The sequence below is a fragment of the Ochotona curzoniae genome, unplaced genomic scaffold (assembly GCF_017591425.1).
Source record: "Ochotona curzoniae isolate NIBS_2020 unplaced genomic scaffold, NIBS_Ocur_1.0 scaffold_3835, whole genome shotgun sequence".
Taxonomy (NCBI): Eukaryota; Metazoa; Chordata; class Mammalia; order Lagomorpha; family Ochotonidae; genus Ochotona; species Ochotona curzoniae.
This window is the reverse complement of record NW_024467114.1, coordinates 19,800,576-19,815,390: the sequence shown is the minus strand read 5'-3', so window position 1 is coordinate 19,815,390 and position 14,815 is coordinate 19,800,576. Positions and strand designations below refer to the sequence as shown.

Genomic DNA, 14,815 nt, shown 5'->3' with positions numbered 1-14,815 from the left:
AAGCACAAAGCACAGGCTCCTTGAGGAGTTTCTTATAAAATGAGGAGTGGTTGGGAGGAGTACGTTCAGCTCAGGTTCAAGTCCCTGGTTTGTCTGCGGTGCTGCTGGCCTTTTGATTGGTCAATAGTATCAGGTCCTTTTGGGAACTTTAAGATGACCAAGTAGGCTCTAGTCAGTCAGGTGGTGTGCACTTCTTGCTCAGAGCCTGGAGGTCCTGGAGAGGAAACTCAAGATAAGACTAAACATCAGGTACTATCTATAGAGGAAGGAAATGATCAAACATGCTAGCTTCAGGTACACTGTAGGGCCTGCTTGACCAGTCCATTAATACAGAAAGCTACCTTTTGTAAGTGGTTTATTTGCAAAGGCAAACATGGAGTGAGGAAGCTTTAGGAGACGGAGGCTGGGAGACTGTGGGAGACTAGATCCTCACAGCAACAGAGGTACTGGAGAAGGCTTGGTTTCAGTCCTGGATATACCCCATGTATTGCTAAAACTCTTTCTCAGGTCATTCCTTTCTTGGTTGCTTTACTCTCAAACCTTTGTCTGATTGTTCTTTGTCCCTAAACTTACTCCAGGGCCCAAATGGACTCTCCTTTAGTGCCTGTTCACTGTGACCCCTTGAGGGCCTGAAGGTCACATTTTTTATTCTGCAAAACAGAATAGCAAACAAACATTACCTGCTTAGAGATCTCTATGAAAGGAGACAGGTCTTCTATCAGCACATCTTCCCCAAATTTCAATTCAGGCAGGGAATGTTTTCTTACGAAGGAATAGAACTTGTACAAAAAAATCTAAGAAAAATGAAGAAAATGAAAGCTCCATATTGTAATTTTCTTTTTTATTTACACTGACTCTCACAAAAATGAGACTTATGTTTCACATTCTAGTGGAACAACTATTTCTATATCATATTTCTTGTGGAATGATTTCTCTACAAATCTGAATATATTCCTGTTATATTTTCAATCAAAACAAGCACTTAACTTGATGTGGTTTTTCTTTACATATACATACACAGTCATTGTCAGAAAAAAAAGCTAATTATATTAAATGGAAGGTTTAGGGCATATTTCGATATGGAATTATACTATAAATTATTATTTTATCATATTTTCTCTAATCCATGACTCAAAAAACATGTTAAGGTTACCAATGTTCTTATTTTTCTTATAAAACAGGCTGAGTTGGCTGAGGCATGTCAACAAAATTATGCTAAAAACCCTGCACTTTGAGACCTCCAAGGGTAACGAAGGACAGGTGGGAATAGGGAGAGCCAGACAGGGAGAGTGGGAGGACAGGGGCTTTGCTTTTGGATGGACAGCTTGCACACGTAGTGCTGCCAAGTCGTGAAGTTTACATTTTATAAAAGCAGAGACTCACAGTGTCTGGTTTGCCCTGTTTTATTTTTCTGCTTGGAGAAGTCCAATACATGCACACGATCTCACATCATTATCATCCCCTAAAATCTCGCATTCTTCTTTCCTTTCTGATTTGGACACCAGCCTGGCTATCAGCGTAAGCACCCCTTCCAGCTTGGGGATCTTCTGCTCTCTCTCTCCCTTACCCCTGCTTAATCAGATTTCTGCTTCCAGCTCATGTCTACATTCCTGATAACTTGTGCTTTCCTCTGTATTCCCATTGCTGATATCAAAGTCTGGGTTCAAATGGTTCTTGCTGAGGACTATCTCACTAAACTCCTTGCCAAGATCTCTGACTCCAATTTCCTCCCATTCCAAACATCCCCCATGTGGCTGCTTTGTTTTTGTGATATTTCTGAATGGGAACTCTGATGTCATTTCTTTGAATGCACTCTTTCGTTTTTAGGGGACTTTTCTGGCCTCTTCCTCCACAGTGTTATCACTCTCTGCTCTCCCCTGTGTATCCTACATCCTAGCACACCAAATGCTCTCACGTTCTTGAGTAGGCACAGGTCTTTATGAGTCTAAGCTCTGCTTGTAGTCTTGGGCTTTACCTGCAAAGTTCATCTCTTACATGGTGAACCTCTTTTCTCTTTTGTATTTTCTTTATAGAGACAGACTCAGACAGAGCTCTCCCATCTGCTGGTTCACTCCCCTAAATCCTCACAGCGGATTAGTTCTGAGCCAGCAGCTCAGAACTAATCTGTAGTGTCTCACATGGATGGCTGGGACTCAAACATTGAGCTCCCACCTGCTTCTTCCCAGGGTGCTCATTAGCTATGGAGTTAAAAGCAGGGGCTGGATTTGAACCCAGCCGCTTCAATATGAACCACAGGCATCTGAAGCAGTATCTTAATGCAATATCGCATGCACACCTAAATTTCGAGACCTAATCTGAATTTCTACTCTTATTCTTGTTTGTTTCATTCTTCAAAGTTGGTTATACCTTCTGTTTTATTGCTCCTTCTTTGCAAAGATTCACACAATGTCATTTGTCAAGCTATGACAGATATTTTAAAGGATTATTATTCATTTGAAAGACAGAGAGAGGAGAGGAGAGAGGAGACCAGAGAGTAAGAGAGATATCTTACATCTGTTGGTTCACTCCCAAAACGGTTGCAATGGCCAGGGCTGGTGGGGGTGAAGTCAGGATCCAGGAGCTTTGTTTTGCTCACCCACGTGGGTAGCAGGATTCCAACTACTTGGTTCATCTTCCACTGCTTTCCCAAGAAAAATGGCAGAGAGCTGGATCAGAAGTGAGCAGCATGCCCATAAGGGATGCTGACACTGTAAGTACACCACCACAGTGTTGGACACCAGGCTTTTTGGTTTTATATTTGAAAAAATGACTTGTCTTTTACCTCAGTTAACAAAACTTTGTGCAATCTCTGTGTTAAGTCCTAATAGTACTTTTGACTATTGAATAGATGTTTTTATTTCAAGTCAAACATTTAAGTTAGCTGCAAGATATTACATCAAAATGATTTTTAAAAAAGGGCATGTCACCATGGACATAAGCTGTTTCATTTTTACCTAAGTAGGAAGGCATGGCATATTTTAGCATATAATTGGAAGTTAGTTTAGAATAGACTTGCAAATAGATTTCATAAACATTCAATTTTGTACTTTTTCTTTCTCAACCATTAGCTTTGCCTACCTTTACAAGTAGTCACAGTGGTTAGAGAGGGTAAATGAATTACCCTTCCTTGTGGGTTCTAAACAAGAGTAAATGGTCAATTTTATTTCATGTACAGTTGACTTGGAGAAGACCAGCTGGCTACAAAGTTAGCCTTCCTGCTTCACGTCTGCTTTGGACTTGGCTTGTCTTTTCAGACTTGCAATCCGTAGCATTTGGAGTAGAGGTAGTTGGTTCACAACATGGGCACAAAACTGTGGACAACCTCAGGAGCGAAGACTGGGCAGTCATATATGAGTAGCAACCCTTGACCACCTAGCCACAAAAGAAAGGACTATGGTAATAATGAAGATGGTACCTCAGGGCTTGCCAGGCCAGGCCAGGAGACTCTAACATGCCATAAACGAATGTCCTTTTCACTAGTCCTAAGAGGGTTCATTTCAATGTGATACATCGCAGCAGGAGTGCCAGAGAGAGAGGGGATAATTCTTTCCGGTTGGTGTCACAGACCAGATCAATCTCTTAAACTCAAGAATTTGGGGACCACAGACATCTTGGGTCAAGCATTTTCCATCTTCATGAATGAGGTCTTCTGATTTATAATGCCTTTGTCAAAACAGCTAGGACTCTGTTTTCTTTGATTTCAAACATCATTTAATCATGATGATGGGTAGATCAATGAATGTGTCTGACATGAAGGACATACACATTAATAACATCAAGCTGAATAATAAAGGAATTATTAGCCTGACCCTAGGTGAGACTGCCCTTCTGGGAAGAATGGCTTCCTGTGATTGACGATGGATGATGATGGACCATGATGGAGATTTTGCTGCCATTTTCTGGAGTGCCCTGGACGAGGTCATCTCAAGCCAGGTTAGTCTACAATCGCACATCTTGATAACAATAAAGAGTTGTCACCTACCTTTGTATAGTATAGACTATGAGTCCAAACAGGCCTGTGCCACCCCGGCTCAGTTCCACATACTTGCGCTCTTCTCTCACCCCATACAGCCTTGCCCTTGGAGTTATTATCCGCTTGATAACTGGAACTGACCCTAGACGATTCATTTGTTGAGTTCCCACTCCTGAATGTATTCATTCACAGTCGGATTTCTTTTAGCACTGTGATTTCAGGTCTATGGGTTGCCATTCCTTTTCCTTGCCAGACATCCACCTTCAAAACTGTCATGTGCTCAATTGGACCAGTTCTGTACATCCTATGAGGGTACTTCACAAAGCTCACAGAAAAACGAAATCAGGAGGTAAAACCACTTTAAGAAACTCATGTGTGTGTTTTCCCCTTAAACACATACTTTCATGAACTTCTGAAGACCTCTCAAATAACGGTGAAGAAGAAAGAAACCAAATGTTGAGAAAAAGTCATGATAAAAAGGCAAAAATGCAAATGAATAGGTCATCTTATTATACAGTGAGTCTGCTTTTCTTGGTAAACTGGCAAGGTCTTCTTGGAAGCAAAGTTCTTGGCTGATGCTCAGCTCTTGGTGACCTGGCAATGGTTGAGAGTCCCCTGGACCATTGTTTCGGAAACGAACATGCTCTGGACCACTTGGTTTGCAGCAGGTCTGGGATAAAGTCTCAATTTCGTGTTTCTAATAGGCTCCCAGGTGACACCAAAGATTGGGTAGCAAGAATGCAAGTTACCAAATCAAACCACCAACACGCCAAGTCATCGTAATTGATTTTATTCCACAGCATGTTGAAGGGAATGTTATTCTGAGGAAGATGTTTGGAATTAAAATAATTAAAAAAATGAAAAGTACACACATTTAGGTTTCTCTTCTTTTCATTAAATATATATCTGGCAAAAAATGTTAGACTCTTTTGTACAAAAACAAAGCAAAACAAACAAACAAACAAAAAACCTAACCCCAAACCCTTGCAGATTGTAAATACCTGTAATAATTACAACGATGTAAACTCAGATTTCGGGGCCATCCTGTGGGCCTGTGTTACAGCAGGACTCCTCAGGAGAAGGTCACACCGAACCCCTAGAGAACAACAGCCTGGCTTAGAGGCTTTTAGGTTTAGTCTATTGAAGATAGAGCATGACTACCATTTGTGCTTTCAGCTAAGAGGCTAGGAGCATGTGTGGAAATGGGAAGGCAAGTCTGTCTGGGCTGGGGCAGGGAGAAGAAACCCAAGACTAGCTAGCGGTCACGGTCACAGTGCAGACGCGAGGTGGGCCTGGGCCCCTGCAGACTATTTCTGGGAGAGCCAGCGCTGGCGAGGACTACAACGAGGTGGATGCTGCTGTTGTTCTAGGGACCAAGAGGACCATGACAAGGTCATGGTGAGGATGGAGGAGAGAGATTTAAAGACTTCTTAATCCAAATGGAACTGGGGGGTGTGAGTGGACCCTGGAGAGAAGCTTGTGGTATTTGGTCTGAACAGCTAGGTTTTATCTCTTCCAGATCTGGTCTCTGGGGTACTCCTCTTGGTTATGGAGGGCATGGTCCAGGGGCAGTCTGGAGTGACTGGCTTTCCTACTCTAGGGAGAAAGCAGGTAGTTAGGCTAGAAGGGCCCCTTTGCTCTCTTACTGGTGGTGACTTTTCTCTTGTCCTACCACTGGACTGCAGCAGTGGAAAGTGACCTAAAGCAGCGGAATCTAGAAACAAGAGTCATGGAGGTGAGCAAGACACCAGGCAGGGGCCAAAAACTGCTGGGGCCAGAGCAGAGGCTGAAGGAAGTATTGAACCTATAGCTTCCCTTGACTGAAAGAGGCTTCTGAGGCATGGGTGTGTTCTCATTCCTTTCTCCTGTTAGCTAGATTTTTCCAGTTTGGGAGGGGGCGCGTATCCAGGCCCCACCACTTCAGTTACAGTCATAGACAAAGTCGTAGTTGCTGGGCTCCTTGGGGATGGGCGGGGGAGCATCAGGGATCTGGATGTTTTCCAGGTCCAGGAGGCGGAGCTTAATCTCCATGCTGAGCAGCGTGTCCAGATCATTCCGCGTCAGGTCGCTCATCATGTCTTTCCCAAGTAGCGCATTCAACCCATCTGTCCAGATACAGTACTGGCAGGAAAGGGGAGGCAACAGAGATTGTCACTGGTGGTGATGACAGAAGCAGTGAAAACAACAAATACTCCGTGATTACTTAATGATGGGCAAGGCTCTGGGCTAAGTGCTTAGCCTACTGTCATCTTTGATATTCACATCGTATGTGTAAATTTGACACTTGCATTATTATCTCTTTTCTATAGAGCACAGAACGGAGGCTCAGAGAAATAACCCGGAAGTCTAGTAGCAAGCAGAATGGGTAGGATTTGAACCAAGGCCATCTGATTCCGGTGCTTATGTACTTGCATATCAGAGTGCGTTCCTAAACAGCCAGAGAAGTGAGTTCTTCTTGATGAGAGCACAACGTGTGTAACATGCCCCAGGGGAGTCTCACTCTCAGGCACTGGTGGGATCTGTCCCGACACTTCAAGACCAGAGGGGAGGTCACACTTGGCTCCGTGGTCCCTGTTTTAATGAGCTCATCTCTGACTGTGCTGAGCATCTAAGCAGTCTGCACGACACATACCCCACCGTGAAGCCAAAGTGCCTCTGTGCTTCTCAGCAGAGTTAGGAAAGAGCCTTCGGCTGCTCATTTGCTGGTGGTGAAATGCTTGGCTGTGCTTCTTTTTGTTTTAATTTGAAAGGTATAGCATTAGGGAGAGAGGGAGAAAGGGAAAGAGGAAAGAAGGCAGGAGGGAAGAGGGAAGAAGGGAGGGAGAAGCTCAGTGGTTTACTCCCAGCAGCTGCAAAACCAGTTCTGGTGCCTCTGGTCCTGCATTTATACAATGGAGAGAATGCTAGTTGTTTGTTTCAGAGATGAGTGAACATCCATTTAATGGTGCCCAGTGCAGAACAAGCTGGGCTAGTCGTCAGTACCTATATCCCTTATTTTACTGAAGTATACAGTTTTGGATATCCTGTGATATTATAAAACTAAATTTGTATTTGATGGGATGATTATGAAAACAGGGTGAAGTGTTAGGTACAACAGTGATCTGAAGGAATCACATGTATTCACAAGTGCCTGGTGGTCCTCTCCCTGCCTCCTACGGCATCAACAAGCAGTGGCATGAATTTGGCAGTTCCAGAGCATTTATTCCTATCTGGACTTAATGCACGCTGGGGAAACCAGCTCTACATCGATTTAAATAACATGAAAGGTTCTACTATTTAAAGTAGGTTTCCATATAGTTCTATACATCCTGAATACGGTAGTCTGTGTATAGCCACAATTTCGTTTAAAAATACAACAGCAGAGATGGTATCCATTTTGAGAAAGATGAAGACAAAGTCTTACCCTTATGCAAACTAAATGTCAAATGACACAGAATTATATTTAAGCACCATCTAAATGCAGGATTTGTATCTAATCTTTTCTCCTTCTCTGGGATGTACAATTTTATTCAAAAGCTTCAAACCAGAGCAAACCGATTGTATTGAATAACTTCTAAATGAGCTAAATCTCCTAGGGGAAAATGGGATACAAAAGTCAGATTCTATTAAAAGGTTCCCTTTCTTTCTAAAAGCTGTTTATGCAACTGCATGCAAAACAAAAACTTGAAGGGTATCATCTAAAAATAAAAATTTCAAGCATGATGCTGGGCTTGAGTTGACAAGAAAAAAAAGTGAAATCTACCACAATCGGTACTTGATTTTACAAATGCATTTTCCTAGGTTTATGCTAAATGTTTTAAATGCATGCTTCAAGAAGAGAAACAAATTACATTTATAACAAGATGTCAAAAGGCAATGGGAGCATTTTGAAAATAACATCCTACTGGCAGACAGCCTTAACCCTCTTAGAATGGCTTTCAGAAATTTGCTAGAAAATCTACCTCATCAGATGTTTTAAATAATAGAGAACTAGTTTATCTTGGAAAAATCCAGACTAAAAACTAAACAACCAAGGAAACACCCAAGCTCTGGGATATTAATTCAGCCTTTGTCTAGACCATGAACTATCATCAAGCTACTAAGAAGTTAAACCTGTTGTAACTGGAAGTTTTAAAAGAAATCTGACTTTATTCCAAATCAACAAGATGTTCCCTTTGTTCATGATTTTCTCAGGCAGGCTTTAAAAAAAAAAGACTATTTTTCTTTCTTGTTTTTCTAGAGCAAATATAGCATCTTCTCACAAATGAACCCCTCAGAGACTCTCACCTCATGCTTGTCAGGAGCGATGAAGTTCAGTTGGCAGTTGGAGTCATACAAGATGGAGAAAGCAAGTTCAAGCACCTCCTACGAGACAGCAGAAAAGCACAACACTTTAAGGGAAACTGGTACAATCATTTTTGTAGTTACGATGCTACTGGTTGAATGTGAGGCAGAGTCTGCGCCTTCCTTAGCACATAGGGGCACCAAGGAGACAGAGGCAGCTACATTCATTCCAAGGTTCACAGTAAAACTCCTGTGTACTCCAGCACACCTGAGCCACTGCATTCAGCTCTCATAACAGTCCTGAGCAGCAACTGGCTTCATCCCCCTCTTATAGGGCAAGGCTTAGTCAGTTCTATCAGTTATCCAAGACCACACAGTCTCAGAGATCTGCTATCCTCCTTTCTTCAGCATCTCCCTTCCAGAGGGACCATGCAGACAGGGGGAACTCTGACTGAGTAGCATTAAGGGATGCACTGCCTTCTGCCACAGCCCTGTGGAGTGTGAACTGTCTACAGCGGAGAAGCTATATTGGAGGTGATGAGTTTTTTTAGGGGAACCCACCATCTTCATGTCTTTCCTTTGATTTTTGACCTTCTGCAGAGCAAAGGCTACACAGAATCCAAATTTTATTTGCTCCAGGCTGCAGGTTACAAGGAAGAAGCACGAGCTCTAGGGACAGAACACCTGGGCAGCTGGCACTTTGATTTCATCAGAGCTGAATGCCTCTGTCTAGGCACTCAGTGTCATCTCCCACACATGATTTAAAATGCACTTAAATTTTATGTGCTGCGCTGAAGTTGGGCACAATGACCACTCTACTGATCCTAGCAGTCAGTAGGTAACTTCTGAATGAATAGAGTTGTAACATCTAACCACCCCCACTGGCTCCTGATCAGGAAAGAAATGGTCAGGTGTATCCACAATAGCTTTTGGTCTTGTTATAACACAAATGCTCGAGCGTACCAGCTTCTTTTATTAAGCAGCACTGATGACTATCCCCTCCCTGGCTGCAACTCATTCATATCACTATTCAACCCCTTGCCATGAAGCTTTAGTTCTTAGGTGGCCAGATCCTCCGACTCCATTCTCTGCCTCACTATGTGTCTTTGGCCAGTGGGTCTTAGCAACTGTGCCCAAAAGGAAGACGGGAAGCAAGGAGATGAGATCAATGTCTCCAGAGCTCTAATGGATTAGTCCTTGCTCGTGATAGTCAGGTGTCTGTTCCAAAATAGTCCACCATCGACTATTTTTGGCTCTCCTAGAGTTAGGCTGTGTCTATCTGACCTCCAACTGTCTCCTCATTAAGTAGGAGCAGCTTCTTCTTTAAGGCTAGCCCTTCCAATATCTCCCACTCAGACAGTCTTCTCACTCCGCCAGAAATAGAACTGAGTGAAGGACAGAATGCTGAGTCATGGGATGGGGAGCTACTTGGCAAAAATAACCCTCTCCTCTCATTTTCAATCTCTGTCTTTCCTAGCCTTCCAACTAGGCATGCCTGGTGTAGATGATGAGGTGATAAACCTACCCAAACAAAAACAATTTTTCATTCAGTTTGGCCTCTGTTTCCAAAACATGTTGTTTGTATCATTGAAAATATTTTATATCAGTATATGTGGGAAGGAGAGAGGGGGTGAGTTAGTAAGAAAGGAAGGGAGAAGAGAAAGAGGTGGGGGAAACAGAGATAAAGAGAAATATATGAATCTATCCCTGATTCACTCCCCCAGTGCCTACAATAGCCAGGGATGGGACCAGGGACTAAATCCAGGAGCCAGAACTCAATTCAAGCCTCCCACGCAGGGGGCAGGAACCAAATGATGGAAGCCATCACTGCTGTCACCTAGGATCTGCACTGCCAGGAAGCTGAAGTGAGAAGTGAGGAGGTGGGACTTAAAATAGGACATGGGTGCACAATTCTGGAGTGTTATAATTTGTAATGAAAATGGTCACGGCCTTACCAGTGAGACCACACAGTGATACCATCCTTCAAAACAAACAAAAAAGACCAATAAGGGGCCCAGGGCAATAGCCTAGTGGCTAAGGTCCTCACCTTGAATGCGCCAGGATCCCATATGGGAGTCGGTTCTAATCCTGGTGGCCCCACTTCCCATCCAGCTCCCTGCTTGTGGCCTGGGAAAGCAGTCGAGGACAGTCCAAAGCTTTGGGACTGTGCACCCATGTGGAAGACCCTGAAGAGGCTCTGGGCTCCTGGCTTCAGATTGGCTCAGTTCCAGCCGTTGTGGCCACTTGGAGAGTGAATCAGAAGACAGAAGATCTTCCTCTCTGTCTCTCCTCCTCTCTGTATATCTGACCGTCCAATAAAAATAAATATTTTTTAAGAAAGACCAATAAGGTAAGACATCATCAGAACTAAGCATCTAAGTCCTGGGGTTACTGCCAAAAACAAAAATTCAAAAGCAACTACATGTTACACCTTTTTATCTGTAGGAAAATTATGAGAAACTAAATACCTCTTCCTTGGGGTATTGAATAAATCACAAATTAGCAACCAGCAGCATTTGAATTGGCTAGCTATTTTAGTATGGCAATTATGATCTTGTGCTAAGTGAAATGAAGTGGGAGAAATGAGCAGTATACGCACACCATGATGATGGCTACACTAATGCCAACCTGTGGACAAAGGGTTGCAACAAACGTGTGAAATTTGTTAGACTCTTATTTTGTACATTCATCAAATTGTTCTGTGATTGTCAATGTTGATATCAAGGAATACTTCGTAACTAATTTTAGAGCCATCCATTCGGAAAAATTCTCTGACTGAAGAGAAAGGAGAGGATGAGGGTTATTTGTACACAGCGAGTCAAGGTTTTACAGCAGCATCTGCTGAGTTGTGGAAATAAACAGGAAGAGGTGAGGTTTCAGCAAGGCCTTTCTGGCGGACCTTGTAGGACACCTGCCACTTTGCTCTGGGCTGATCACCGACCTGGGATGACCACGGACCTCCAGTGGGATCACCACTTTCACTCAGATAGGATCTCTGGCCTAGGTGCTGAAATCACCAGAGCGGACAGTGTCAGCATGGTTATTTCGGTGACACTTTGTTTTGCAGGGCAAGAGACGACAGAAGGGCGGGGGGCTGTGCCAACTTTGAGCTTTGCCCTTCTATGGTGTATACTGCTCAGGATGGGATCAGAGCTGCCATGACCTAGATTCCCGATAAGCACAGGCAGGAAATGGGAAATTCGTGAGAATGTCAATCCCCACTTTAATTTTACCCAGGCTGCCTGGGAGGGGGTGGGAGGAATTAATTCGCTGAACCACACGCCTGCGTTAAAGGGTGCTCTTATTTATAATGGGTTTTATTGATGTCTCTGGCTTGCTGTCATTGAGTTGCCAGTGGAGGTCAGATCTTCAGCGCTCGGTGTAGGGAAGCTGCACAGCCGGGAGCGGTGGTGCCTCTTGGGCTAAGGCTCCAGAAGCTGACACCTGCCCAAAGTCTGCGAGGAAGAGAGGAGCCAGGTGGTGGTGGTGGAATAAGCTGTCAGTAACTGGGTCAGCATCCCCCTCAGGGGCTTCTTGCTGCACACCACAATACTTTGTTAGTTCCAGGGCTTTGCTGCTCACCACGGAAGGTCTTTGTTCACTCTGGACTTAACTCCACTACAACTTACACCTCAGGAGCTGCTTCGCTTCATTCTTTGTACCACTGAGGCACACCTATTGCCCTGCCCTGGGGATCAAGGCCTAGAGTTCGGTGAAGGGGAAGGCAGCAGAAACTGAATAGCCTTACATTCCCTGGAACATCTTACCCCTAAACTCAATCCTGTGACCTTGGACAAGGCACCTGGTTCCAGGGGATGCTCAGACAAATAGCAATATTGATTGGAGTTCTACCATCTCCTGTGGGTCTAATGGCAGACTAAAAACACCATAGCAGAGTTTTCTGTATATAACAAATGGCATGCTGTCCCTATACATGCTGGCTGCTGTTTCCTGGTTTGGGGTAATTTATTACATTTGGCATCCATGCCCAAAATTTACCTAACTGTGCTGGTTCTTCATCTATCCAGGTCAGCTTGAAGGTAAAGTATTTGGATGAGAAGTGCAGGATAAAATTTGGCATGTGTGTGGGTGCTAAATGGTTACAGAAATAGATATCATAGCTACAGTGGCAATGTTATTCTTCTATATACCAATGAATTTGAGTTTCTAGTTCAGAAGGCAAAAATCTCTCATTCATAACATAGCAGGAGACTGATTCCTTAGGTGGCTACAACTTTTTGCCCTACTGTCGTTTAGTATTAGTGGCCAACAGTTCTCCTGTCCTCTTCTTCTTCCTGTCCCTATCTATTCTACACTCAAACTCCAATATTTCCCAATAAGAGGATTTGACACATGTGCACCTTTTCACAGACTATTACTCTGTGTGGAAAGTTTCGCTGACTTCCCCCTCACTCCAGCCAATGCCTTCTCATAGACCCAGCTTGGATGCCTTTGTCTCTTAGCGTTCTCAATATTCCTAAGCTCCCCTGTATTCATATTTTGGGTGTATGGATACAATGAATTATCACTGCATGATCATATGTATGCACTTCAAAAAGCGCACAGAAAAATGAATTAGAAAGTACATTTATTTTCATGTAACAATGTTTGAAATTTTTATTATCTTTCATACTGGGCATTTTTCATGACCCTTTTTGAATCTATTTTATTTGTAAAACTTACTCGTTAGACACTTTGATCGAGGGCCATGTTGTATTTATGTTTGGATTCCTAGAATCTGACACAGTATGCTTACTGAGTGAATGAGTGAAAAAGTAAATCTGCATAAATGGCATCTCATGTAGACCAGGATTTTTGTTATTTTTTAAAGCTTTATTTATTTTTGTCAGAAAGACAAATTAACAGAGACAAGGTGAGACTAAGAGAAAGATCTCCCATTAGCAGGTTCACATCCCAAATGGCTGCAATGGCTAGAGCTGAGCTGCTTCAAAGCCAGGAGCTTCCTCTGGGCCTCTCATGTGGGTGTAGGGTTCCATGGATTTGGGTATTCCTCAGAACATAAGCAGGGATCTGGATGGGAAGTGGAGCAGCTGGGATATGAATTGGTGCCCATATGGGATGGTGGTGCTTCAAGGTGGTGGATTAGCCTGTTGAGCCATGGCACTTACCCCTAGACCAGGTTTAAAAGGCACCTGTGTGGTGGCAATCCTCAGCCTGTGGCACTGGCATCCCATATGGGTGCTGATTTGAGTCCTGGCTGCTCCACTTCTCGCTCATCTCCCTGATAAAGGCCTGGCAAAGAGTACACAAGGGTCCAAGGTCTTGGGCCCCTTCACCTGCTTGGGAGACCTGGAAGAAGCTCCTGAGTGTTGGCTTCAGATCAGGCCAGCTCTGGCTGTTGCGACCACTTAGAAAGATGATCTCTCTCTCTCTCTCTCTCTCTCTCTTTCTCTCTCTCTCTCTGTCATTCTTACTCCCTCTGTAATTCTAATTTTTCAGTAAAAAAGAGCTTTTAAAAATACACAGTAAGAATCCTAATTGAAAAATGAAACCTGGATTCTGGCACAGGAGAAGATGCAAGGTTCTCCTATGCCAAATGGTGAAATCAAGCAAGACAGCATCAAACTTTATGAGACAAGTAGCTAAAATGTCCAACTTAAAGTACATAACAACCAATGTACTCACTTTATAAGTTATAGGGCTAGAATATACAGTTCTTAGAAACCAAAATCTTCCAATTGAATTTCCATCAACCATGACAATTCTTTCCAATCTCATTCTGAAATTTTCCAATCTCCATGAGGGATCCAGCACCCTAGTCTCAACAGAAATGTGTCTGCTGCACCAACCTGTGTCCCACACCTTGGGCTGTAAGTTCCAGGAGACCAGTGCCACATGGGTCCTGGTCTACTCTGTGTGCAGAGCTCTAACTCAAGCCCTCCAATTTGATGAAACAATGGATTGACCAGATAAACAAAGGCCATTATGGTAGACACATCTGGGGGACAGAGACCAGTTTTCTTCCTCTTTCTATTCCCAGGCCTTAGACAGTGCCAGGCATATCAGCTAATAACAAGATCCTAAGTTACTAGTCCTTTGTTATTCACCAAGTTTCTAGTTTAATGCTAACACCTCAGTCTGCCTTGCCTAGGTCTTATGTAATAGCCAAGAGCTCTGAGGCACAAAATAGCAGAAGCTTCTCCCAAGCTGGAAAAACTTCCTGAAGAGCCAGCAAGATGCCTCCGCTCCTGCCCATCCAGCCTGTGCCGACAGAACACCTGGGAACACATTTTGGTCAACTCTCCCCTCACGTAGTGGGTCTCACCTTTCCTATCCAGATGTCCCCAAGCAGAGAGAGGTGGCTCCAGACTGTGATCTGTAACTTCTCTCATTTTGATGTCCTTTCATTTTATCTTGGCTAGTCGGCCTAGACACTTGTAAATTTTTTTTCACTTTTCTATTAAATCAGCTTTTTGTTTTCTGTTTTCAACTTCATTATTTCTACTGCTATATTTGTACTCTTCTTTTTGCCTGCTGTGCTCTATGGTAGAAATCTTACTGGTTTTATATTGTCTCTCTTACTCTAAATGTCTAAGTATTGTGTTCACTGTGTCTCAT

At 43.4% G+C, this 14,815-nt stretch overlaps 2 protein-coding genes across 4 annotated transcripts in view; both read right to left on the bottom strand.

The window, feature by feature from the left end:
• The window catches only part of AOAH (acyloxyacyl hydrolase), a 249,021-nt gene extending 248,227 nt beyond the window's left edge, over positions 1-794 (bottom strand). The window contains exon 1 of the mRNA XM_040964660.1: positions 681-794. The gene's annotated coding sequence lies outside the window, so the exon portion shown is untranslated. The remainder of the gene's footprint in view (positions 1-680) is intronic.
• A 3,953-nt stretch (positions 795-4,747) lies between these two features.
• ELMO1 (engulfment and cell motility 1) overlaps positions 4,748-14,815 on the bottom strand; it is a 489,334-nt gene continuing 479,266 nt past the window's right edge. For all 3 annotated transcript variants that reach the window (XM_040964657.1, XM_040964658.1, XM_040964659.1), the window contains 2 exons: positions 8,240-8,317; positions 4,748-6,094 (listed from right to left, as the gene is read on the bottom strand). In XM_040964657.1, the coding sequence (XP_040820591.1) occupies positions 5,894-6,094; positions 8,240-8,317 (279 nt within the window). In that variant the 3' untranslated portion in view covers positions 4,748-5,893. The remainder of the gene's footprint in view (positions 6,095-8,239; positions 8,318-14,815) is intronic.